This window comes from Ustilago hordei, assembly GCF_900519145.1.
Source record: "Ustilago hordei strain Uho2 genome assembly, contig: UHO2_contig_05, whole genome shotgun sequence".
Lineage (NCBI taxonomy): Eukaryota > Fungi > Basidiomycota > Ustilaginomycetes > Ustilaginales > Ustilaginaceae > Ustilago > Ustilago hordei.
The window spans coordinates 1,194,580-1,219,181 of NW_024545279.1; the positions used below are offsets into that span (position 1 = coordinate 1,194,580).

Below are 24,602 nucleotides of genomic sequence, written 5' to 3' on the forward strand. Positions count from 1 at the left end.
TTTCGGCTCTGTTTTCTACCTCGCAGCTCAGCACAAAAACTTCGATTAAGCGTCAGAAGAATGAAGAGCAGCCTTCCTTACAACACCTTCAACCCTCCTCTCCGTAGATACAGTTCTCACAGGTGCAGCAGCTCGCTACCATCCCTCCATCGCCTTTTCCCTCGGCGCTGACAGGTAACGAGAGCACTCGACTATCATGAAATCGTCGTTCAAGTTCTCGAACCTGTGCGGCACTGTCTACCAAGGCGGTAACGTCGTCTTCTCGGCAGATGGCGACTCGATCTACTCGCCGGTAGGCAACCGCCTCTCCATATTCAACCTCGTCCGCAACACTTCCACGACATTGCCTTTTGAAACAAGAAAGCCAATCGCAAGGATCGCTCTTTCACCCGCCAACCAGGCTATCGTCCTTGTAGCCGACGAAGATGGTCGAGCGCTGCTCATCAACACACTCAGAAGGTCCTTGTTGGCCCAGATGAACTTCAAGCAGCCTCTTCGCGATGCTCAGTTTTCGAACGATGGCAAGTTCTTGGCAGTCACATACGGCAACCAGATCAAGGTTTGGAGGACACCTTCGCATCTTGCACGCGAGTTTGCGCCTTTTGTCCTGCACCGCACCTACACAGGTCACTTCGACAATGTGCTCAGCATTCGATGGACCAAGAACAGCAGGTAAGTAGCTTCAGCTAGTAATAGACCAGACGCACTTCATAGTGAATGACAAGATGGGAGAGCAAAGCAACACTTTAGACATACAGCCCAACGCCGGTGGTAGTTTCCGAAGATGCTTACAAAAAAACTAAACTGATTTAATGAGTCCGCTGATCAATAGCGGAGAACTTCGCACATGTCTGAGGATCCACGGCGCGGCTTAGAAGTGTTGCATTGCTCATTGTCATCACTGTCATTGTGATTTGTTGATCTGCCTCAGAACGCATCTCCACAGAGAGAATTCACTGATACAGCTTTCACATTCCCTCCTGTGACCGTTTGCTGACGCAACAGGTTCTTCATCACTACCTCTAAGGACATGACTGCTCGTCTCTACTCGCTCGATCCGGTCGAAGGCTTCCGACCGAAGACATTCACTGGTCACCGCGATGCAGTGGTTGGCGCCTACCTCTCCAAGGACGAAACGACCATCTACACTGTTTCTCGCGATGGCGCCTGCTTCGCATGGCAGGGCAAGCAGAGCGATGACGAGAACGTGGAGGGCTACATGCGCGAAGACGACGAGGACATGTTCCAAGCATCCGAAGGCGTCAAGGGTGGCAGCCCGTCAAAGCAGGCCGACAACGCCGTCGGTCTCACTCGATGGGGCATCGCCAGCAAACACTACTTCATGCAGACGGGGGCCAAGACTGTCTGTGCCAGCTTCCACCAGCAAGGCTCGCTTTTGGTCGTCGGCTTCTCCAACGGCATTTTTGGCCTGTGGGAGATGCCCGACTTTAACCCTATCCATTCACTCAGCATCAGCCAAGAGAAGATCACCAGCGTCGCAATCAACGCTAGTGGCGAATGGCTTGCGTTCGGCGCTCATCGATTGGGCCAGCTGCTCGTCTGGGAGTGGGCCAGTGAATCGTACATCCTCAAGCAGCAGGGTCACTACTACGACATGAACACTGTCGGCTTTGCTTCCGACGGTGCGGTCGCTGCGACTGGTGGTGACGACGGCAAGATCAAGCTGTGGAACACTGCCAGTGGCTTCTGCACTGCGACATTTTCGGAACATTCGGCTTCGGTCTCGTGCATCGAGTTTGCCAAGCAAGGCCAAGTGCTCTTCAGTGCAAGTTTGGACGGCACAGTGCGAGCATACGACTTGGTGCGCTACCGCAACTTCCGAACATTGACCAGTCCAGAGCCTGTTCAGTTCATCAGTCTTGCGGTGGACCCCTCTGGTGAAGTGGTCTGCGCGGGCAGTGCTGACACTTTCGAGATCTACATGTGGAGTGTTCAGACGGGCAAGCTGCTCGACATCCTATCCGGCCATGAAGGACCTGTCTCTGGGCTTTCATTCAGTCCAGACGGCAGTGGTGTTGTGGCAAGTGTCAGTTGGGACAAGACGGTTCGTACATGGGAAGTCTTCAGGACCACACAGAGCGTCGAGACGTTCACGCTAAATGCCGATGGTTTGGCAGTTGCATTCCGCCCTGATGGTCGAGAGATCTGCGCATCGACCCTCGACGGCTACCTTGCTTTCTTCGACCCTCACGAGGGCAAGCAGCTTGGTGTCGTAGAGTGTCGTCGTGACATTGCTGGTGGACGTAAGGTCAACGACAAGATTGCACGTCGCAATAATGCCAGTGGAGCTTGCTTTACAACTGTCACTTACAGTGCTGATGGTGCATGCATCTTGGCTGGAGGTAATGCCAACTATGTCTGTCTGTATGACGTCAAGGAGCGTGTGTTGCTCAAACGTTGGGAGCTCACCAAGAATCTGGCACTGGACGGGACACAGGACAAGCTTGACAGTCGAAGAGTCACAGCAGCTGGCGCGGTCGATCTCATCGATGACCGCGAAGACGAAGCGGACTTGCTCCCTACAGAAAGGGTCGATCAGTCGTTGCCCGGAGCTCAGCGTGGTGATGCAACCAAGCGCACCACTCGAGCGATCTCTCGTGCCAAGTGCGTTCGTTTCGCGCCCACTGGTCGATCTTGGGCAGCGGCCTCCACCTCGGGTCTTCTCATCTACAGCCTTGACGAACAAGCAGCTTTCGACCCACTCGACCTGGACATGGACCTCACACCGCGAGCCGTCCGCGAAGCTTCCGAACGTGGCGAGCATCTCCTCGCTGTAGTCGGGGCATGCCGTCTTGGCGAAAAGCCACTCATGGCTGAAGTATACGAACGTGTCTCAGCAGCCGACATCATGCTCGTTTCTCAGCAGCTTCCTCTGGTTCATTTACCAACGGTCCTGCGTCTGGTCGCAGACCGTTTGCAACCTAGCAGTGGAAGTCCTCATGTCGAGTTCCACTTGCGTTGGATTGCAGCCATTTTTTCGGTGCGCGGTGCAGAGATCAAAGCGAAGGCTGCAACCGAATATGCACCCGTGTTGAGGGCGGTGCAGATTGCATTGAACGAGTTAAGGGCGAATGTGAAGAGGATCAGCGATGAGAACCTGTACTCGTTGATGTATGTTTGGAATGGGATTGGGAAGGCTGGGGAGCACAAGAACGAGAGGAAGGAGAATGGTGCGGCTAGCTTGGGAGAGTTGATGGAGGTTGAGGCTCTCTAACAGAGTGCCATTTTCTACAATCCATTCATCTGTATTTGTATCTTGGTCAACATGGGAATTTCACTGCATAACCCCAGCTCTGACACTCTCTGTTCGCTGTCTGATATCACCGGTTGAGCACTTCTCCGCTGCAGCCGCCAAGCCCTTTCTCGGCCAGAACTCGACGCATTTAAAGGTTCAAATACGGTCTACCAGACCTTTCGCTAGCTCAATCAATCATTCCACGGTAGTTTACCATGCCACATCCAGCAAGCTTTTTCCTGCTGTGCGTGCGAAGGGTCTCCTGTACTAAGCTCGTCCGAGCCACTGCTCAAAGGAATCACAAAGCTGTTGATCGGAGATGTCCATCGAACGAGAGAAAGAGAGGGAAGAAGGTTTTCAGAACTCGGCGTCGTCGGTCCACGCAGCGAGACGGTTTCGGTCCGTGTGTTCCTAGTTGTGCCTCGGCGTGTGTGTGTGCGTGCGTGTACGGCAGAACTTGACCGAAAGGAGCGAACAAGCGAACAAACGAATCTCACAAGATGAATACATACCGTATGTTCTCAATAGGATTGAGAACCGGCGAAGCCGGCGGGTCCTCCTGCGTCTGTATGTTGTATTTAGATTGCCACTGCTTGCAGATACCGGCCTGACGACAGCTGCTGCCGTCCTCGACAACTGACAGGCCGTCAGGGTATGCGCTAGCAGCCATAGCATCACAGAGCGGGCCGTCGATGTTCCAATCGTGATACCTGACAGCTGTGAGCTTCGGCGGGATCCCATTGATTATCCGACCCCAGTCGCTTCTTCCTTGGAGCCAATGGGAGGACAAACAACGAGGTTTTAAGGTTGTATGCAATGCCGGCCCATACATGGATGCTGAAACGACTGGAACGGAATGTCAGAGCCATGTTGTTGATGTCTCCTCATGTGCTTTTCCGGCGGCTAACCCATGTGCGCCCGGGACAGTAGCCAACCTTAACAGCTGCCTCGTCCATGAAAAGCACACACTTCCAATCAGTGGAGCTGTTAGCCTTGGCCCAGTTGAGACTTTTCTGCCAGTTTTTGGATGTCAGAGACGGCTTTCGAAGCGCAATACGGCTGTTAATACCAGCCCTATATGCCACTTTCCGGAGCTGCGATGTTGGAACGCTGACAGCTGTCGCCACGATAGAAACGGGTTTTTGAGTACCTCACGCTGAAGGTAACGGTCCGAGGTAGCTGTCCAGGTGCGCGGACGGTCGGATCGTGCTTTTGTTTCGAAGGAACCGTAACCGAAACCCCGGGATAAGCTTGCGAGAGCTGCAGAGGAAGTGTCGAACACACAGATCACGCTCGAACACATCAACCCTGTGATCGAGTCAATGGAGCAGCGGGTAGAGCAGATGCTTACTAAGCATGGAGGTCCGCTCAAGTATTAGTCGGCTCTGAGGCTCACTGCAATCGAAAGCTCTTGTTTCAGACTTGCTCACTGTGTGTTTCATACAGCCTGACACTTATGAGACATCAGTCATCCAAGCGGATGGAAGGTATGCTACCACATGAGTTGAATGATTATCTACTTGACCCTGTCCCCAAACTTACGGAAGGGACTCTACTGTGATTGTGCAGCTTTTCGGTGGCAAACCGCTTTTCTCTCTCTGATTTCCTCCCTCCTCTTCATAGTAATATTTTGCCTCTCTTTGTCCAGGCTAAACAACAACAACAAAAAAACAAGAATGGAATGTTGAAGTTTAAAGATGTTTGGTCCTGATAACTGGTGATCAGGGAGAGTCTGAGTATGATGTCACTGCTGCTAGAAGACAGAAACATACAGCATGCACATAAACTGTCCCATGATTTTACATGTCACCATACATCACTCTAATGCTCAATAGCTATAAGTTGTATTGCCACACTGTCTCATATCATCTGAAAGCCCTGCTTCTTCTCTCCAAGACTGTGTAAATGATATTGACATTGACTAAGAAAATTGTGCTATGAAGAAGAGCCAATTTTATTATTATTGTGGGACAGTTTATGGAGCACTCCTCAAGAACACCTTAGTACTTTGTATTCCCTCCTTTGGCCTTCAGAACCACCTTGATGCAGTCTGGCATACTCTCTATTAGCATCCTACATGTCTCTGGAGTGATTGCTGTCCATTCAGCTTCACATCTCTTGAGCAGTTCATCCCTGGACTTTGCAATTGTACTATACTGTGAAAGTCACATTTTGAGATGGTGCCAGAGGTGTTCAATCAGGTTTAAGTCTGGTGACTGTGCTGGCCATTGCATAACCTTAATGCTATTGCTTTCCAACCACATTATTGTCTTCTTTGATGTGTGTTTCAGGTCATTGTCTTGCTGAAACATGATGTTGGTGTATGCATGCTGAAGCCATAAATCTGAGATTGTTTTTAAAAGCTTGTCATTCAAGATACCAATGTATTGGTCTGAATTCATTGAACCCAGCACCAAGCACATACCTCCCACCCCTTCCCATGTCATACAGCCCCAGATCATGATGGAGCTGCTGCTGAACTTGACTGTTGGCCTGACAAGCTTGCTGTTGAAGCCAGCATTCTTAATCCAACAGAACTGCTTACCATCTGGTCCAAAGAAGTTGATCTTCATCTCATCAGACCATACCACATTCTTCCAATCCTCAACAGTCATATCCTTGTGCTCATTAGCAAATTTGCAACAGGCTGTCATGGGCCTGGATGCTCAAGAAGCAGGAGGGTCACTGGTTCATATGGATGGAGCACAGGTATCGAAGACCTAGTCGATACCAGTAGAGAGCATGGTCGTAGTGCAGTCTCCATGGAGACCATGGACTCCTATGGATTCACATGCAAAGGAGCACTGAGCCCATATGCGAGGAGAACCAGGCACAGCCACGAGGAGGACCAAGCTCAAAGAGCAGGCGCAGCCATGAGGAGGACCAAGCTCAGATGGTTACCACTCAGGGGCTCGAGAGACAGGGAGTCGACACAGGTCATGAGGAGGAGGAGCAGTGTCGAAGGAGTCGACACAGGTCATGAGGAGGAGGAGCAGTGTCGAAGGAGTCGACACAGGTCATGAGGAGGAGGAGCAGTGTCGAAGGAGTCGACACAGGTCATGAGGAGGAGGAGCAGTGTCGAAGGAGTCGACACCACTCAAGAGGCACAGGGGTGCCAAGCAGGAGAGGCCCCTGAGCAGTACTCGATGAAGAAGGTACTCTCTGGAGAGAGAGAGCAGGAGCAGCATCGCTGGCGATGCTGAGTAGAGGTATATAACCATGCTTTCTCATCATCATAGGTCGAGTGGATCCTCATCCACTCTACTCACCATAACTAGTTATCACTTCAGCATAAGTATACATTAGTTTCAGTCAGCATAGCAGCAATCTATCAAGGTTGCTCCTCATCGTAGTGTGTGTGTTGTATCACCACTACCTGACGTCCGAAGGCGCCCATAGCAGGTTAGCGGTCCGGATATAGATAGAACCGAAGGCAGTAGTCCACTGCGGTCCGGGGATCACTTCAAGCATCAAGTCAACACACTGGACACTCGTGTTGACGCCACCAACCTTATCACCAACACCATCAACCTCATTATCATCGACGCCACCAACCTTATCATCAACACCATCAACCTCATTATCATCGACATCACCAATCTCATCACCAACACCATCAACCTCATCATCATCAACACCCACACCAGACCTTGGTGTCATCATAACATTGATATTGATCGTGCCGAGCTACCCCTGAACGGAGTGTCCACAGAGGTCAGCCGAAACCTACGATAGTATATACAACGAACGCCACCTGCTGTCACTGCACAACTTGATAGTCACCGATACCGAGACAATAGCTGTCACACAGTTTAATAGTCACCGAGTATCTCGACAGACCGACCTGGGTTTCAGGCGCGAGACCCCTGACATTAGAGTGGATCGTTCAAGCAGCTCCTCACGCTCACGATCACCATGACGGACCCAGACCTCAACAATAAGCTCGATAGACTACTCACTCTATTGGAAGCACAGCTAGAGCTTACCAGACAGGGTCATCGAGAGGAACGATTACAACGAGCTCAACTGAGCAGGGAGGAGACAATGGACCTCTCTCACTCAGAAGACCATGCAGGAGGAGGAGATGAGTCTATGATAGGAGACCCACATACTCCTACTCCAGCTCCACGACCAAGACGATCAGTCTCATTCAACCTGGATGAGCAGGAGGACATCAACTACGAGAAGTATGCTTCACCTACTGGGCCAAGATATGTCAAGACTAAGCTGGACCCCTACAGCAGGACTAGGACGGATCCTTACCCCCTGGACCACGAGGAGGATACCAGCATCATGGCAGAGCTTAGCCGGTCAAAGCCCATTGCCACCCCCTTTCCAAAGTTCAATCCCCGAGACATGGAGATCTTCATTCTAGAAGCCGAAGCATGGTTTAAGTTCAACCAGGTGTATGAGCAGTCTAGGATGATCAATCACATGGGTGCTCAACTGGAAGGGACAGCAAGAGAGTGGTGGACCTCCAAGCTCCGCATTGATAGAGCTAGAGAAGGAAGGTTGTTCAATGATTGGCACTACTTCACAGAGCGACTGTCAGAGCAGTTCAATCCACGCAATGCTAGGATGGAGGCATACAACAAGCTGTTGGCTCTCAGACTCACAAGTGATGCTCCTGGTGCCGCCACACGTCATGTAGAGCGGTTCAGAGACTTGGAAGGACAGGTCAACCTAGATGACAATGAGCTAGTGATTGATCTCTTCAGAGGTAGTCTCACTCGTAGCATACAGGAGAAGTTCGAGAGGAATCCACCTGGGAAGAGATGGGAGTGGTATCGAGAGGTCGAGGAGATCGATCGACAGAGGATGCTACTACAGCAGTCCTCGGCTAGACACTCACTTCCAAATGCCACATCACCTCCACTAAGAACTGGGTCTCGGCCAAATCAAAGTTCGATCCCCATCCGACAACCCACTCAAACTTATCCAGCTCGATCACCATCACAAGCAACTACACAAACAACTATACAAAACCTAAACCGACCCCTTCCTCATCATCCCACCCAACCCTCGAAGCAAGGAAGCCCTGCTCCACCAGGTATCAACACCTGTCATGTATGCAAGGGTATCGGCCATTGGGCCAGAGACTGCCCCAGCAGGAGGGTAAACCCTCTTAGCTCTCGACCCATGGGACCAAAGGTTATGGTCACCACAGCAGACCCCTTCGAGGAGGCCACCGACTCAGGAGATGGCCACCCAGGCAGCACTGAGACAGGTGACCCCGAGGCCATGGACCTCAGCTCATACCAACCCATGGACCCCGATCACGAGGAGGAGCACGATGATGATGACGATGAGGGAAACGTCAGTGGGGTGATGCACTGATGGCATGCATTGCTCTACAAACCTCCTCGCCATCACTCTGTATATATCAAGATTGTCAAATATGTTTCTCTACCAGTGGAGGCAAAGCAGTACTGGAGCTCTCTGGAATGGTTCAAGACCATCCTGCTCGGATACTAGCTGATACCGGTGCTGGTTTGTCCATAGTATCAGATTCTTTCATTAGTAAGTACCAAATACCCACAAAACCCATAAAAACAAGATCGATCCATGGTGTCACCGGACACCAACTCTCCATCAATAGTTCTGCGAGCATGCAGGTATCTATTGGTACACACAATCTGGGTGTGGTCGAAGCTTCAGTGGCCGACACTGCAGACTATGACCTCATCCTGGGGTTCACTGAGCTAAGGAGGCTCAAACCCACCATACAATGGGATACGGGCCAGCTGGAGTTCAAGACTCAGGAGCAGGACCGACCCCCTAGGAGACCCCCTGAAGCAGCAAGAGCAGGGGACCTAACCATGAGGAGACCAACCCTTCATGGTAACGAGTTTGTCTCAGCAGAGCGCATACTACGAGCAGCTCTGGAAGATGGACCCATAGGGTTCATGCTGTTAGAGGAGCCACCATCATCACTCCCAGCCTTTGGTTTTGTACCTACAGGCGCAGACAAAGGAGTCGAGATGGAGGTGGAGGTAGATAAGGTGGTGACGGCTGCAGACATACCAAAGCCATACCAACACCTGCGAGATGTGTTTGATGAGGTGGAAGCAGACAAGCTGCCCCATCATACCGAGCATGATCTCCACCTCGAGTTGATAGAAGGAGGGAAGCCACCTCAAGGGCCCCTATACCTTAAGGGACCCAAGGAGATGTCCGAGTTGAGGAGATACTTGGATGAGAACCTCGAGAAGGGGTTCATAAGACCATCGAAGAGCCCGGCACGATCACCAGTGCTCTTCGTACCAAAGAAGGATGGAGGTCTCAGACTCTGTGTGGACTACAGAGGTCTCAACGAGATCACTGTCAAGAACAGGGCACCATTGCCCCTCATCGAGGAGCAGCTGTTCTTACTCAGGAAGGCAAGGATCTATACCAAGCTAGACCTTAGAGCAGCATACAACCTCATCCGGATTGCTAAAGGAGATGAATGGAAGACAGCTTTTGGCACTCAGTTGGGACTCTATGAGTACCTAGTGATGCCCTTTGGCCTAGCCAATGCTCCGGCTCACTTCCAGTCATTCATCAATGACATCTTCCGAGACATCATTGGAGTATATGTAGTGGTATACTTAGATGACTTCCTGATCTTCAGTGACACTGAAGAGGTACATGTGAAGCATGTCACCGAGGTCCTCACTCGCTTAAGGAGCAACAGGCTCTTTGCTAAGCTGTCGAAGTGTGAGTTCCACACCAAGACAGTCGAGTTCCTGGGGTACATCATCAAGCCAACGGGCATAGAGATGGACCCAGAAAAGGTGCGCACTGTCAAGGAGTGGCCAATGCCAGAGTCAATCCATGACATCCAGAGGTTCCTGGGTTTTGCCAACTTCTATCGAAGGTTCATAGCCCACTTTGCTCGCATAGCCAAGCCCTTGACAGCACTGGTAAAGCCTATAGAACGGTTCAAGAAGTTCGAGCTACCAGAGGAGGCCCAACAGGCCTTCCACAAGCTCATCCAGGCCTTCACATCAGCAGGAGTGCTTCAGCACTTCGACTACCACCTTCCAACAAGGTTGGAGACTGATGCAAGTGACTTTGCTATAGCAGGAGTACTCAAGCAGGAGCATGAAGGACGATGGCATCCAGTGGCCTTCTACTCTAGGAAGATGTCTTCTGCCGAGAAGAACTATGAGATCCATGATAAGGAGCTCCTAGCTGTGGTCGCCTGCCTCACTCAGTGGCGACACATGCTAGCTGGACTACCAAACCAACTGGTCATCCTCACTGACCATGAAGCCCTCAAGTACTTCAAGTCACAGAGACGCATCACAGGTCGACAAGCTCGATGGGCAATACTACTAGCAGACTTCGACTTCATATTGCAGTATCGACCAGGAGACAAAGGTGGTGAACCCGATGCTCTCACCAGAAGGACAGACATGCAACCAGCCGGTGAAGAGCAGGATCACAATGTGAGGCAACTACTGCCTCCTCGAGTGTTCAAGGAGACAGCAGACCATGACTCGCTCCTAGTGGCCCCCATGATCTCGATGGAGTCCATAGCATCAAAAGGTCTCAAAGACCTGGTCAAGATCTTCCAGCCTTTAGACCAAGAGCTACAGGAGATACATAGGAAGAAGCCTTTCGAACTCAAGGATGACCTATGGTACAGTGGAGGAAGGTTGGTCATCCCCAAGGTGATCATGCCAGGGAGGACCAACAACCGACACTCAAGGAGTGCCAAAGAGGTAGATGGACAGTCTCTCTCTGTAGAGCATCTGCGATTCATGGTGATGACCCAATGCCATGATGGTATCACTGCTGGACACGTAGGAAGAGATGCTACCATCAAGGCAGCTCAACGACATTACTGGTGGCCAAACATGACAGCTTGGATTGCAGACTATGTAGCAAGTTGTCCTGTATGTGCTAGGTACAAAGCTCCTCGTCATCGTCCATATGGTTTGCTACAGCCACTAGCAACCCCAGACAGGCCCTGGGGCTCCATATCCCTCGACTTCATTGAAGGACTACCACCATCAAAGAAGTATGACTCCAAGACCTATGACTCTATCCTAGTCATCATCGACAGGTTAACCAAGTTTGCCATACTAGCTCCAACCCATAAGACAGTCACAGCCAAACAGACTGCAGTATTGCTATATGGACACATGGTTAGACTCTTCGGATATCCAGATCACATGGTCTCGGACCGAGGCAGGCAGTTCATATCAGGAGCATGGAAGGCATTTGCAGAGCAAATGGGTGTGAAGCACTCACTTAGCACGGCCTACCATCCTCAAACTGATGGTCAGACAGAGAGAGTCAACCAGGTCATAGAGCAATATCTCAGGATGTACTGCAACTATGAGCAGAATGACTGGGCCAACCTGCTGGACACTGCGGCCTTTGTATACAACAACACGGTCCACAACAGCATTGGTGTCTCACCATTCTTTGCATGCTATGGATGGAACCCCAAAGCTCATCCTGACATCCCTCAACGACTAGGAGTCAATGATCCAGGTCGCTTCGAGTACCTCATGGATGGAAAGGAGCGTTGCAAGTACCTCCAGGAGCAGATCAGAGAGGCACAACGTAGATCAGTAAACCAGTATAACAGGAAGCACAAGGACATCGAGTTTAAGGTGGGTGATATGGTCTATATCAACCGACGAAACTGGAAGACAAGGAGACCCACACCCAAGTTAGACACCCGGTTTGCAGGACCCTACCCAGTTCAGGAACGGGTAGGACGCCGAGCTTATCGAATCACATTGCCAGCAAACCTTAGGGTGCATGATGTGTTCCATGTCTCCATGCTCGAGCCAGCAAGAACAAGTTCTCTTCCTCAACGTGCTGAACAGCCCACCATACCATCACTTCCAGATGAGGACCTCGACTTCGAAGTCGAAGCACTCATCGACAAGCGTTCACACAATGGGACTACGGAGTACAAGGTGTTGTGGAGAGGGTACTCAGAGGAAGCTGCTTCATGGGAACCAGTAGAGAACCTCAACTGTCCCGACCTCATCCAGGAGTATGAGGTGTCGGAGGGGGGACGAGTGAGTAGACAAAGTAGAGAACAGGAGGAGTAGAGAGAGGAGGATGACGTTGAGAGAAGGAGGAAGGATGATGTTGGCGATGTTGTCAAGGAGGAGGAGTCAGCATGAACCAGACCAGAGCATGCCTCGACGGAGCTCGGCTCTTAAGAGGGGGGTAGTGTCATGGGCCTGGATGCTCAAGAAGCAGGAGGGTCACTGGTTCATATGGATGGAGCACAGGTATCGAAGACCTAGTCGATACCAGTAGAGAGCATGGTCGTAGTGCAGTCTCCATGGAGACCATGGACTCCTATGGATTCACATGCAAAGGAGCACTGAGCCCATATGCGAGGAGAACCAGGCACAGCCACGAGGAGGACCAAGCTCAAAGAGCAGGCGCAGCCATGAGGAGGACCAAGCTCAGATGGTTACCACTCAGGGGCTCGAGAGACAGGGAGTCGACACAGGTCATGAGGAGGAGGAGCAGTGTCGAAGGAGTCGACACAGGTCATGAGGAGGAGGAGCAGTGTCGAAGGAGTCGACACCACTCAAGAGGCACAGGGGTGCCAAGCAGGAGAGGCCCCTGAGCAGTACTCGATGAAGAAGGTACTCTCTGGAGAGAGAGAGCAGGAGCAGCATCGCTGGCGATGCTGAGTAGAGGTATATAACCATGCTTTCTCATCATCATAGGTCGAGTGGATCCTCATCCACTCTACTCACCATAACTAGTTATCACTTCAGCATAAGTATACATTAGTTTCAGTCAGCATAGCAGCAATCTATCAAGGTTGCTCCTCATCGTAGTGTGTGTGTTGTATCACCACTACCTGACGTCCGAAGGCGCCCATAGCAGGTTAGCGGTCCGGATATAGATAGAACCGAAGGCAGTAGTCCACTGCGGTCCGGGGATCACTTCAAGCATCAAGTCAACACACTGGACACTCGTGTTGACGCCACCAACCTTATCACCAACACCATCAACCTCATTATCATCGACGCCACCAACCTTATCATCAACACCATCAACCTCATTATCATCGACATCACCAATCTCATCACCAACACCATCAACCTCATCATCATCAACACCCACACCAGACCTTGGTGTCATCATAACATTGATATTGATCGTGCCGAGCTACCCCTGAACGGAGTGTCCACAGAGGTCAGCCGAAACCTACGATAGTATATACAACGAACGCCACCTGCTGTCACTGCACAACTTGATAGTCACCGATACCGAGACAATAGCTGTCACACAGTTTAATAGTCACCGAGTATCTCGACAGACCGACCTGGGTTTCAGGCGCGAGACCCCTGACACAGGCTTTGTAATGTCTCTTGAGTAGCTTTGGTTTTTTCACTAACCTTCATGCTTTGTAATGACAGTAATGAAGTGCTTTTCTTACTGTGGTTGGGCATGCTTTGATTTGAAACATCTCCTGCAGTGCATGACATGCTTTCCTGACTGTGGAGGTTGAATTGAGCTCAAAATAGTGGTCCAGGAAGTGAACATGACAAGGCTGGAGTTTTCTCAGCCAGCCCCCCTTTGACTTTGGAACATCAGTGGAGGTGCTTTTGCTGATACAATTCACAGTAGACTTGCTCATACCAAGTTGCTTGGCAACTGAACAGGTAGATTCCCCATTTTGGATGTGAAAGAGTGCCAATCAGCACCTCTCTGGGGTGGTTTTTGGCATGATGGTATAGATATGATGGTGTCAGACTGGAAGTGCCACTGGATCACTCACAGTCATCTGATTGAGCTGAAACTTTCCATGTCACTACTTTTGATGTGTATGAAGGTGCCCACCAAGTTACATTGCAAGTTTCATTGTAGTCAAAAGCCCACAAGGTCAGGAATGGAGTGGTGTCACTATTTGGGAGCATGCTCCATAAACTGTCCCACAATAAAAAAAAAATCAGCTCTTCTTCATAGCACAATTTTCTTAGTCAATGTCAATATCAATTACACAGTCTTGGAGAGAAGAAGCAGGGCTTTCAGATGATATGAGACAGTGTGGCAATACAACTTATAGCTATTGAGCATTAGAGTGATGTATGGTGACATGTAAAATTATGGACTTCAACAGATAGAGTTGTGATTTTGGCGTGCATGAAGTCTCGGAGTGGTAACGGTCCAAATCTCACATGGCGCACAGCGTTCATCTCTTCATCCGGACTCATCACCTCCACGGCACTCCACTGCAGCGGTGCTTCTACGCGGAATCAAGTTTTGAATGGTGCATCAATCTTGTAGCGCCAGCCTACAGGACTTCGGATGAGCTCGTCTTAGCACACAATCATAACACTCACATTTTCACCTCCACGTCCAGAGCTTGCTGATCGCTGTCAAACTGCTGTCCACACGAAATACACCGAGGGGACTGCAGCGTCAGCTCATATCAAGAGCTCGTACCGCCATGGCGCCAACCTGGAACAAAGCGCTGGTGCGCATCGCTTCTGCCAAAGATCCATCGGCTCTACCATCAGACGAAAATGTCCTGTTTCACGATGACCGCACGATCACGATCTACGACAAGTTTGCCAAGTCTCAATACCACTTCCTCGTACTGCCTCGCATCCCATTCAAGGCCTCTGCTTCCGGATCGAAAACCAAAAAGCAAACCGGCACTCCAACGCTGAGCGTTGCAAATGGTAAGCTCAACTTCGGGCCCACTTCTTCTAACAATGTTCCGCCATCACATATGCATAGCATCTCAACGCTATTAGCGAGTCCATATGCAGCAGAAGTGCTCGATGCTGTCCGAAAAACAAGTGATCGGGTGATGGAGCACATCAGGGAGGACATGTTGAAGCATCACGGTGTCACATGGAACGTAGAGCGGGCCTTTCATACGGTACCGAGCATGGAACATCTGCATCTTCATGTCGTGTCGATGGACCTCGTCTCGGATCGGCTCAAGCACAAAAAGCACTACTTGTCGTTTCACCCCACTGTCGATTTTGCGTTGCGACTCGATACGGCGGACAAGCTGGTCAAGGAGGGCAAGAAAGCTCTTCCGAAGAGCGAGCACGCCTACGAGCAGCTGCTCAAAGGTCCGTTGACGAGCCATCATACCGGCGAGGGGTTCAAGTATATGCCAGATCTCAAAGCTCATCTTGACTCCTACTGGCGCACACATATCCTGTCATCGCATTCTAGAGCGACAGATAGCAAGAAGCCAAACACCAAACCAATTAGGGATGCTTCCGATGGCAGCCCTCTAGATCAACGGCCATCGCACACTCGCAATACTGACATTGCGAGCCTTCCAAGTCGACTAGATGATACCAAACAAACCTCATCTGGATCTGAAGATGAAGAGCCACCGTTGCCGTTGAAGTAAACGGCCAATTCTCTTTTCCTGCCACACCGTATCTTACTCCTGAGCTCGATGATCTCATGCATTGTACAGTCTCACGTGATCGCTGCTGTGAGGCTCATCTGCTAGAGGCTCTCGTCGCCAGACTTTTGAGCCAGTATATGTAGTACATTGTCGATTGATCCGCTCGCTTGCGAGAGAAGACGGCGAAAATGTGCCGGTGTGGAGTTATGAGTTCCGTGGGATTGGTGACGTCCTCAAACAGCGAATGCCAGGACGCCTCTCGCCGCTTGCCTGTGTGAGACACAGAGTGTGCTTGTTGAAGAACGTGCAGCAAATGGCGGTGAACGCAGGTGTCGATTGCGATAAGATGTAAGAACTAAGTACAAGACAATGACTAGTATAAATATGTGTCTCCCCAGCAGAGACATGCTACCCTGTGGAGGAGGTTGAAACATGACGGGGCAACATACTACGGATCCGAGTGAGAGAAGGTGGCGAAAGTGTGAGATCGAACTAGAGCTCACATGCTTTCACCGTGCTTCTTAGGAACATGCGTGGCTGCTGACAGGGTGTCCCATGCGAGCGAGAGAAAAGCGCGTCTGTTCTACTTACCGGCCAAGTGCGAGAGAGTGTCAGCCGTGACGAATAGGAGGGTCCAGTTAGCAAAGACACATACGAAGCGATCCGCGGTCACTGTCGCCGTTCAACGGTATCTCTGTTCCGAACGACCTTTTCGAAACCATCATCTCGTCTCCTCCCGCGCACCACGTCACCGAACTCTGCACTCCAATACAGGCACCTCAGCATACAGCTCTCGTTGATCGGCATACTTCTGTGTCATTCGATTGGGCAACAGCCGCCCCTTTTCATATCTCCGACGCCGTTTATACTCGCCACCCCTCCCTCGTCGGCTATCTCGAAATCAAAGCTCTTGACTCACAGTAACACACAACGCGAACAAGTGCCTGAGCATCGTCACGACTCGGCAGACTCAACAACGTCTGACCCATATTAAAGGAAGATGGCAACTCTGCGTCCAGGCTCAACTCCTAAACGCACCGTCTCTTTTGGTCCTTCCGACACCGTCACTCTCAGCTCCTCCAACGACGATATCCCTTCTCCCAACCATCAAACCAACGGCACCGACGGCCTCACTCCCTCCTTATCGACCCAAACTGGCTCTGACCTGGGCGAACCCAGCACACCGCGTAATCCAGCCAACGCCTCCCCACCTGGCTCTGTCCTCAAATCCGCTATGAAGCCCGGCAAAGACCACAAGCGTCTTCCTCCACCCGAGCAATATCAGCACCCTGACCCCCTCCTCCGCCGTCTCCGTCTCGTCGATGCATTCGGAGTCCCCGTCGACCTTCGCAAGACCTTCCGCGACACCAAAGTAGTAGGCTTCTACTTCGCCTCGCAATGGGCGGGTCAACCACTCAAAGAATACCACCAAGCCATCTCCGATTTCTGCAGGCAGCACCCACACGAATTCAAAGCCATCTATGTCAGCGTCGATGTCGACGAACAATGGTACAAGGCAGGTGTCAAAGATAAGCCCTGGATTTCAATGGTTTGGAATGATGGGTCGAGTATGCCTGCTGAGAGGGCTGATCGCACCGCTGCTCCCACCTCACCTGATGGAGATCTGGACGAGTTGCCAAGGCTGTACAACAACGAGGACTTCCTTTTGGCGAACGAGCAGGATATTGATGAGAGCTTGTCGCACACGGATAAGTCGGGCGAGGCTTATTTGAGGCCGTTCTCAAGGGTTCATTTGGCGGCAAAGTTGAACATCATTGCTGCACCGACGCTGTGCATTTACCATCTAGACAGTGGGGAGATGCTAGAGTGGAATGTCAGGATGGCGAGGTTGGCTAGTCACAGGAGCAGAGAGACTTGGGAGAAGTGGAGGGCGGGTGAGAGTGCCGGTTCGTTTGGTATCAAAGATGCATTTGCGGTCGCACCGTATACCTTGTTGGTTGGTGTGTTTGCGTTGTTGTATTTCCTCTTTGTGAGGTGGGCGGGCAAGGAGTATAATGTATTGCAGAGAGGGTTGCATGCGTTGTTGGAGAACAGGGCTGGGAGTGCTCATCAGTTGGTTGAGAAAGCGAGCGAGTTGTGAGTCACACCGAGGGAGATCTTTTTTTTTTTTTTTTTTTTTTTTTTTTTTTTTTTGGGGTTTCCCTTCGTATGCTCATTGTTTCAATTGACAATATATATCCGTTCGTTGCACGCTCTTACACCGGTCTGCGGCCGCTATAGGATGAGACGAGAGGCTTGCGATGCTGTGACATTGCAAAACGAAGGTGACATTGCAGAATGTGTCTGACCGTTTACGAACGGTAGTCTGCATTGATGTCAATGTACTCCCTACTCAAATCGCAGGTCCAGTAGGTACACTCTTCGCTACCCGTCTTGAGATCAATAACAATCTTAATGTCCTCTTTCTTCAGCAACTTCTCGATCTCGCTTTCGTCCACCTGGACCGGGTTTCCATCCTTCAACACTGTGACGCTACCGGCCTCTGCACCGGTTGGATCGACAAAACTGACCGAAACCTTGCTTGGGTCAATACTCTCTGTCAACTTTGGATGCGCACCACCTACAGAAGCCAAGATACGACCCCAGTTAGCATCCTCGCCATGAATCGCGCACTTGAATAACATCGAAGTGACCAATCTCGACAACAAGCCATGTGCTACATCGAACGAAGGAGAGTTGGTGCAGACGATCTCGATGAACTTCTCGGCTCCTTCACCATCTCGTACGATAAGTTGGGAAAGTTCTTGGCAGAAGTTGGTGAGTTCTTTGACGAATGGTTCAAAGTCTGGACTCGATTCGTCGATTTCAGCCTTGGAGGCGGGTTTGGCTTGACCATTGGCGAGAAGGAGGATGGTGTCGTTGGTAGACATGTCTCCGTCGACAGAGATGCAGTTGAATGATCGCGAGACTGCTCGGTTCAATGCCACCTGCAAGGCGGTCGGGTGAACAGCAGCGTCGGTTGCAATCAAGCCGAGCAAGGTAGCATGAAGCTTGCCGCTGGAGGGAGAAGGGGTGGGACCAGTCATGGCAGGGTGAATCATACCTGCGCCCTTATCGATACCGATCATGTGAATCTCTTTGCCTCCGAGGGTGAAGGTCTTTGCACGCAGTTTGGGGAAGGTGTCGGTCGTCATGAAAGCTCGAGCGGTTTCTCGCCATGATTCGGGGTCGCTTTTGAGAATCATACCGTTGGCGAGGTGTGGGATGCAGCGTTTAATGGTAGGCATGGGTAATGGGACACCGATGACACCGGTGGATAGCAACAGCGTTTCTCGGCCTTTCGTGTTGGATGCTGCGAGCCCAGGATGCGGGGCCAAATTCTTCTTTACCAGTAGAACACACTGCTCTGCATCTTGCATACCTTTGGTTCCTGTAACGGCGTTTGCGCATCCTGAGTTGACAAGAATTGACTGTACGCGTGTTCCTTCCGCTTGTTTGGCTCCATCTAGGAAGACCTGGTTGGAGACCACCACAGGGGCGGCCTTGAACACGTTACGAGTGAAAGTACCAGCGGCAGCTGCTGGGACTGTCGACACAATCAGCGCAAGGTCTGGCTTTGGATTGGGGTTGGATGCCGCCGCAGCACCCCCAGCTGGCTTTGGCGAGATGGCAGCCTTGATAGCGGCATATGTTGAAGAGACGACAAAGCCCTTAGGAATATCAGAGGCAGAGATGGGCTGTGCAAATCGAGCGGGCTTGTTGAGCTTTGCGCCAGCATCGAGTGATGCGGCTGAGGTAGCGAAGTTGCGAGCACCGCGACCCAAGGTGGATCGGGAGAGAAGCGAGGAGATCATCCCACAATGGAAACAGCGACTGCGATCCGGCGTTTGGCGTAGAAAAGTGGTTGGAGATGAAGGAAGGAGGGGCTCAAGTAAGGTGGAGACTGCTTTTGCAGCAGACGGTGGAGTCATCTTTCAGTTCGAGTCAATCCTTTACCAGATTTCGCGTTTGGATCTGCTCAACAAGCTGCTCCTTCTGCAGAAGACACCCTAAGGTCCTCTCCATCCCTACATCTGCTCTCTCGCTCACAAAAGCATCGACTAGCGGCTGTTAGCAGCGACCGACTTGCTCTTGGCGGAGAAGCTACGTAGACAAGAGTTTGGAGTACCCCTAATGGAGGATGTGGTATAGTGAAACGAGAGATACAAGCAACTCAAAGTACAGAAAAACATTACATGTCTCGACTGCTATCATCTCCTGCCGGCGGCTGCTTCACAACGACCTTGGTCCCTCTGACCTCGGTCAACCATCCCGGCAGGCCGTCTAGCTTGACTCCTGCCTTGTCATCCTTCTCTTCGTCCACTTCACCCGCATCCAATCTCTGCGTCCTCCTATCCATTCCCGCAGCGACCAGCTTTCTCAATCCGGCCAACACATGCGTACCCTCCAGCCTCAGCTTGACTCTCGGCTTATCCGGATCAGCGTTATATGCTTCCATATCGACCAAGCTGCGTGTGTTGTACTTCTGCATGTCTGGGAACGGCAGCTGAAGCTCGTACTCGATGCGCTCTACCCTTGGCAGACTTTCATCAGAGGCAGAAGAAGGTGCGGGACCAAATAGCTCGTTTGCTTCTCGTTGAGACTCCATCTGTACTGTGAGCGCTTCGCGGGTATGAGAGTGTATTTCTTGCGGTGTTTCGGAGGAGCCTAGTGTGAAGGACTGGCGGCGTTGTGTGGGGCGAACTGAAGTGGATGCTGAAGACAGTGAGAGAGTCTCCCATTCTGAGCCAGACGCTGGCGGTGTAGGTGGTCGGATACCGAAGGTGTTCGAGTCTTCCTCTCGACGTCTTTTAAGTGGTGCAATGAGAGGTCCATCTTCAGCGCCTGGTCCGCTGCCACCGTTTGCCTTTCGCATTTGCCTTACTTTCCCACCTCCTGCTACGCCTGCCGGTGCAGCACTGATGTCCGATGTTGACGAGAGGCGCCCTGACTCGTGCAAGAGAATCTCCCTGAGTGCGAGTGGATCCTTACCTCGCAATTCGCCTAGCGTTCGCCTGTTGCCAGCAGAATCTTCGCCTACTTCGTTGAGTTCGTTAAGTAGCTTTCTTGCCGCAGCTGAGCCTGCGGTTGGTTTGGCATAGTTGACTGTAGCAGCGCCTGCAGCGGACGCGAACGCGGACAGTGCCATCTCTTTGTTTTCCGTTCCACGACCAAGACTGCCCGACACCAGGAGGAAAGGAGTCCGCGGTATGTGCAAGATGTGCAAGCCTGTGCTGCAGATATCGCTAGGTAACGGCGCAAGGACGATACGGAAGTAAGAGAAGTCGTCGGTCCATTCAAGAGTAGTCGAGACATCTTTCTTGGCTTCCTTGTTATCGCGCGATCGTGGATGAAGGTAGATATGATGCTCGAAATAGTGCGCCAGCTCGCTGCCCAGCCGCGACCGAATCTGGACCTCACTCAACCTCTCCCAACCCTTCCCAGCCGCATCCACCTCGTCATCGTACTCCAGCTTCACTGTCGTCCAAGTCTTACTGAGCTGCCTGGCGTGCATGTAAGTCAGATCGAGCTGAGCAACCATTGCGTAGCTCAGACCTTCTGGCCAGTCAACATCCGTGATTCGATCCACTGCACGAGCTTTCGGCACTTTCGGGTCGGCCATAGGTCCTGTCCAGAGCAACCGGAGCTCGTCCATCGATCGACAGCGGCGCTCTTCGTTTAGGTCCAAGATGGCATGGTAGAGTACCAGGTTGGACGCAGGATCGTCCTCTCCCGGTCTAGGCTGTCGGCGCGAGAGCATGGGCGAGATGTAAGATGGACCAGGGTTGTCGAGCCATCTTGTAACCAGTGAGATAAGCTCTGTTTTGTCCAGCCGAGAAAGCAAGCGGCGAAGGCTGATGGAGTGCGGAACGATATGATAATCCTCGTGCGATGTGAGTTTATTCCGCGAGGACGAGGGTTGAGAGATCATGGTGCCAAATACCACTAGGACGTCACGTCGACTATCAAGTCCGTGCGTCTAGTTCGTTGTAGTTAACGGCAACACAAACGAAAGAAGCTGATGGTGATCAATTCTTTGTGTTGGTTTGTGCGTGTGTTGCCTGTATGTCAGTGAGAGATGGATGAAGTGCCGATGACGTTGAGGAGTTGTTGGCATTAACAAGAATCAATTAACTGCTGAGGATAACGATCCAGCAGACATAATCGGGGATCGGGCAGACCCAAGTTAATCGGGGATAAAGCGAATCTGATCGAGGAAAGGATCAGACAGAGCCAATCACAGAGAGAGATTAGATGTTACTGAGCCCCGCCCATTGTCGTACTTCATTGCTCATGGTGATACCCCCCACACATGGGATGAACCAACTATTCGTATATATATCAAGCGGAGAGCACTAGGCTCTCGCCATATTCCCTAGTCAATTGAGTATATTTTGTTCTGTCTTTTAGCAGCGACATCGTACTTAGACTCTCCCCGATCACCAGTATCGGGACCGAAACGATCCCAGTTTCTCTTATTAACGAGTGGGATTGTTGGTGTTGGTCTTGGCTGGCTGTCAGGTTGCAGGATCGCGTCGCGACTCTGTTTCGAGCAAATTGGCCTCCCGATGTGAATCCATGCCCGATACGTGGCACACACACGTGATTTGTGCCAGATGGGGCTGCCGATGGTCAGAAAGCGCTGGCTTGGGCCAATTCACTCTCGAGATTGGAATTCTTCCGAATCTGACCGGCACACTCCACTTCAATGAATCTCTCATCGTCATCTTCCATCATCGCAGCTTCGCATTCGTTCCACGTCGACCTACAACGGGAGGAGTACAGGACACAGGATCATATCGCAGCACACCGCTAGACACACACGTCACCCAAGATGGGTGCCGCAGCTTCAAAACAGAATGCACCTGCATCGACAACGCCAGCTCCTGAGGACAAGCAGGCGTCTCACCTCCAGGTAAGTGCATTGGCGCTGGCTCTAAGAGTCTTTTTCACTCATCGGAGCTGACCTCTGACCCCGTACTCTCTGCTTCGCTGTCCATCCTTTCGCCGCTCGCAGTTCGGCCGTTCTCTCTTGAATCAACTTGACAAAACCTCGATCGACAAAGTCGAAGGCCCCGACGCCGCCCGTCAAACAACCCTTGACACCTCCATCCAACAAAAGATCAAATCCGAAATCGACCGTTTACGCAAAGAAGAAGCCGAAGTGCGATCCGAGATCGAAAAGGCCATCGAGAAAGAGAACCTTGCTCGCGAATCCAAGTACAAGGGTGCTTCTGAAGGCAAGAACTCAAACGTGCTTCGTCAGGAACTCGATGCACTCAGAAGCAAGATCGACAAGTACAATAAGCAAAAAGATGTCACGAACTACGCAGGTGTCAAGGAGGCTCAGGAGAAGTTGGTGCAGTGCTACAAGTCTAAGCCGGAAAGGACACTGGATTGCTGGAAGGAGGCAGAGGAGTTTAAGAAGGCGGTCGCTGGGGCTGAGAAGCAGTTCATTGCTTCCTTCGGCTAGATGTAGTAGTGTATAGCAGAAGCTTGAAGTGGGAAGGACTGAACTTGTAGACATTGAATGTGCCTGGGTAAAAGGCGTAGATGCAATCCATATCATTCTCGCACAACAAAGCATGCATACTCAGCCTGGTTTCACATGGAACGTCTTTTCTTGACAGTTGCCTCCAGTCAATCTACCCTCTGACGCCACGACTCTCGGATGGTCCTGCATCGGCAGCGCACATTTTGTTTACCTCAAAGAACGAACCTTAGGCTATATGATGGTTCGAACGCAACAGAGGTCAGGTTTCAGGCAATGTCTCACGTGGTGTACCGGATCTATGCCTATATTACGGAGTCTCTATGATGCGTAGCCATGGGAGAATGCATCGATTCATGCACCGATCCATTTCGCTCGGTACACAATAGTAGGAGACTCGATCTCCTTCTTACTCTGAACCACTCTCAGCTCTCTTCTCCTCATCCGGTCCACTTTCGCTTGCGCCTCATCTACACGATCGCCCTTGTTGCCTACGTTTGATTCTAACTCGTCAATGACTTTGCATGTATTGCTGAGGATTCCTTGAAGACTAGCAATAGCCAGCTCGCTTGCTTTTGCTATCGGAGTCAGCGGCTTGCCTGTTTCTCCATTCACTGCTCCATCAGCAGCTGAGTCTTGGCTTTCTGGTTGAAACCTTCCCAATGTCAGCGCTGCGAACATATCACCCACACCCGAAAAGTATCCCTGAACTTCCGGGAACTGAATCGACCAGATCTCCAATCCCTGGTCTTCCAATTCTGGCGCCTGTCTCTCCCCGCTGGCATCGAGAGAAATATCGCAGCTAGATCCGACTTGCAGCATCGCCGGTCTACCATCAGGCAGTGTCTTATGAGCACCAATAGCAGCAAGATCTTCATCCGGCAACTCAACAGAAGTAATGATAACGTGCGGCACTTTATGCTTCTTGTGCAGCGTCAGGATGACGTTCTTCAAGCTCTGAAGACCAGTGATATTGATACCTGTCAATGCTTGAGCTTCAAACTGGTTGGGTGTGATGATCGTTGAATACTGCAGCATTTCTTGGTAGATAGGTAGGACTTCGGGCGCAACATACATTCCTCTGCCCATGTCTCCCATGACTGGGTCGAGCAGGTAGATGAGGCCTCTTTCTTGTGCGCCTTGCCTTGTGCGGAGTTTTTTGACTAGTTCGAGAACGGTTTGAACGACGGCTGCGGAGGGCATATAGCCGGTGAGCATGCGCGAGTATCGGAGAAGACCGTTCTTTTCAAGTCCGGAGAAAATGTCGGAGAGGTGGTCTGCATCGAATCGGAGTCCACCCCACCGACCATAGCCAGTGTGATTGGAGAACTGGACTGTGTTGGTTACGTCTACATCCCAGCCGAGAAGTTGAAGGGGAAAGGTGGCAGATCGATTGCCGACATAGCCTGATACTACATGGGACTGGACGCTGAGGATGCGGGTCGAGTCAGGAACGTTGGCTGCCATCTTGGCTGCGACTTGTAGTTGATTTGGATTTG

General features: G+C 51.3%; 9 protein-coding genes across 9 annotated transcripts; 5 read left to right on the forward strand and 4 right to left on the reverse strand.

Annotated features, from left to right (window-relative positions):
• Positions 1–196: 196 nt before the first annotated feature.
• Positions 197–3,235, forward strand: UHO2_03327 (putative periodic tryptophan protein PWP2; the record flags this gene model as incomplete). Its single annotated transcript, XM_041558242.1, has 2 exons — positions 197–672; positions 1,006–3,235. The coding sequence occupies 2 exons, from the start codon at positions 197–199 to the stop codon at positions 3,233–3,235; spliced, it is 2,706 nt and encodes a 901-aa protein (XP_041414176.1).
• A 212-nt stretch (positions 3,236–3,447) lies between these two features.
• Positions 3,448–4,125, reverse strand: UHO2_03328 (uncharacterized protein; the record flags this gene model as incomplete). Its single annotated transcript, XM_041558243.1, has 3 exons — positions 3,448–3,562; positions 3,769–3,821; positions 3,967–4,125. 3 exons carry the CDS (start codon positions 4,123–4,125, stop codon positions 3,448–3,450), a joined length of 327 nt encoding a protein of 108 aa, XP_041414177.1.
• A 3,046-nt stretch (positions 4,126–7,171) lies between these two features.
• Positions 7,172–12,315, forward strand: UHO2_03329 (uncharacterized protein; the record flags this gene model as incomplete). Its single annotated transcript, XM_041558244.1, has 2 exons — positions 7,172–8,088; positions 8,670–12,315. The coding sequence occupies 2 exons, from the start codon at positions 7,172–7,174 to the stop codon at positions 12,313–12,315; spliced, it is 4,563 nt and encodes a 1,520-aa protein (XP_041414178.1).
• A 2,369-nt stretch (positions 12,316–14,684) lies between these two features.
• On the forward strand, positions 14,685–15,611 carry UHO2_03330 (uncharacterized protein; the record flags this gene model as incomplete). Its single annotated transcript, XM_041558245.1, has 1 exon — positions 14,685–15,611. One exon carries the CDS (start codon positions 14,685–14,687, stop codon positions 15,609–15,611), a length of 927 nt encoding a protein of 308 aa, XP_041414179.1.
• Positions 15,612–16,611: 1,000 nt separating this feature from the next.
• On the forward strand, positions 16,612–17,712 carry UHO2_03331 (uncharacterized protein; the record flags this gene model as incomplete). Its single annotated transcript, XM_041558246.1, has 1 exon — positions 16,612–17,712. The coding sequence occupies one exon, from the start codon at positions 16,612–16,614 to the stop codon at positions 17,710–17,712; it is 1,101 nt and encodes a 366-aa protein (XP_041414180.1).
• A 211-nt stretch (positions 17,713–17,923) lies between these two features.
• UHO2_03332 (uncharacterized protein) lies at positions 17,924–19,426 on the reverse strand (the record flags this gene model as incomplete). Its single annotated transcript, XM_041558247.1, has 1 exon — positions 17,924–19,426. One exon carries the CDS (start codon positions 19,424–19,426, stop codon positions 17,924–17,926), a length of 1,503 nt encoding a protein of 500 aa, XP_041414181.1.
• A 377-nt stretch (positions 19,427–19,803) lies between these two features.
• UHO2_03333 (uncharacterized protein) lies at positions 19,804–21,543 on the reverse strand (the record flags this gene model as incomplete). Its single annotated transcript, XM_041558248.1, has 1 exon — positions 19,804–21,543. The coding sequence occupies one exon, from the start codon at positions 21,541–21,543 to the stop codon at positions 19,804–19,806; it is 1,740 nt and encodes a 579-aa protein (XP_041414182.1).
• A 903-nt stretch (positions 21,544–22,446) lies between these two features.
• UHO2_03334 (uncharacterized protein) lies at positions 22,447–23,085 on the forward strand (the record flags this gene model as incomplete). Its single annotated transcript, XM_041558249.1, has 2 exons — positions 22,447–22,527; positions 22,630–23,085. 2 exons carry the CDS (start codon positions 22,447–22,449, stop codon positions 23,083–23,085), a joined length of 537 nt encoding a protein of 178 aa, XP_041414183.1.
• A 372-nt stretch (positions 23,086–23,457) lies between these two features.
• UHO2_03335 (uncharacterized protein) lies at positions 23,458–24,570 on the reverse strand (the record flags this gene model as incomplete). The annotated part of the gene is made up of 1 exon (XM_041558250.1): positions 23,458–24,570. One exon carries the CDS (start codon positions 24,568–24,570, stop codon positions 23,458–23,460), a length of 1,113 nt encoding a protein of 370 aa, XP_041414184.1.
• Between the last annotated feature and the right edge of the window lie 32 nt (positions 24,571–24,602).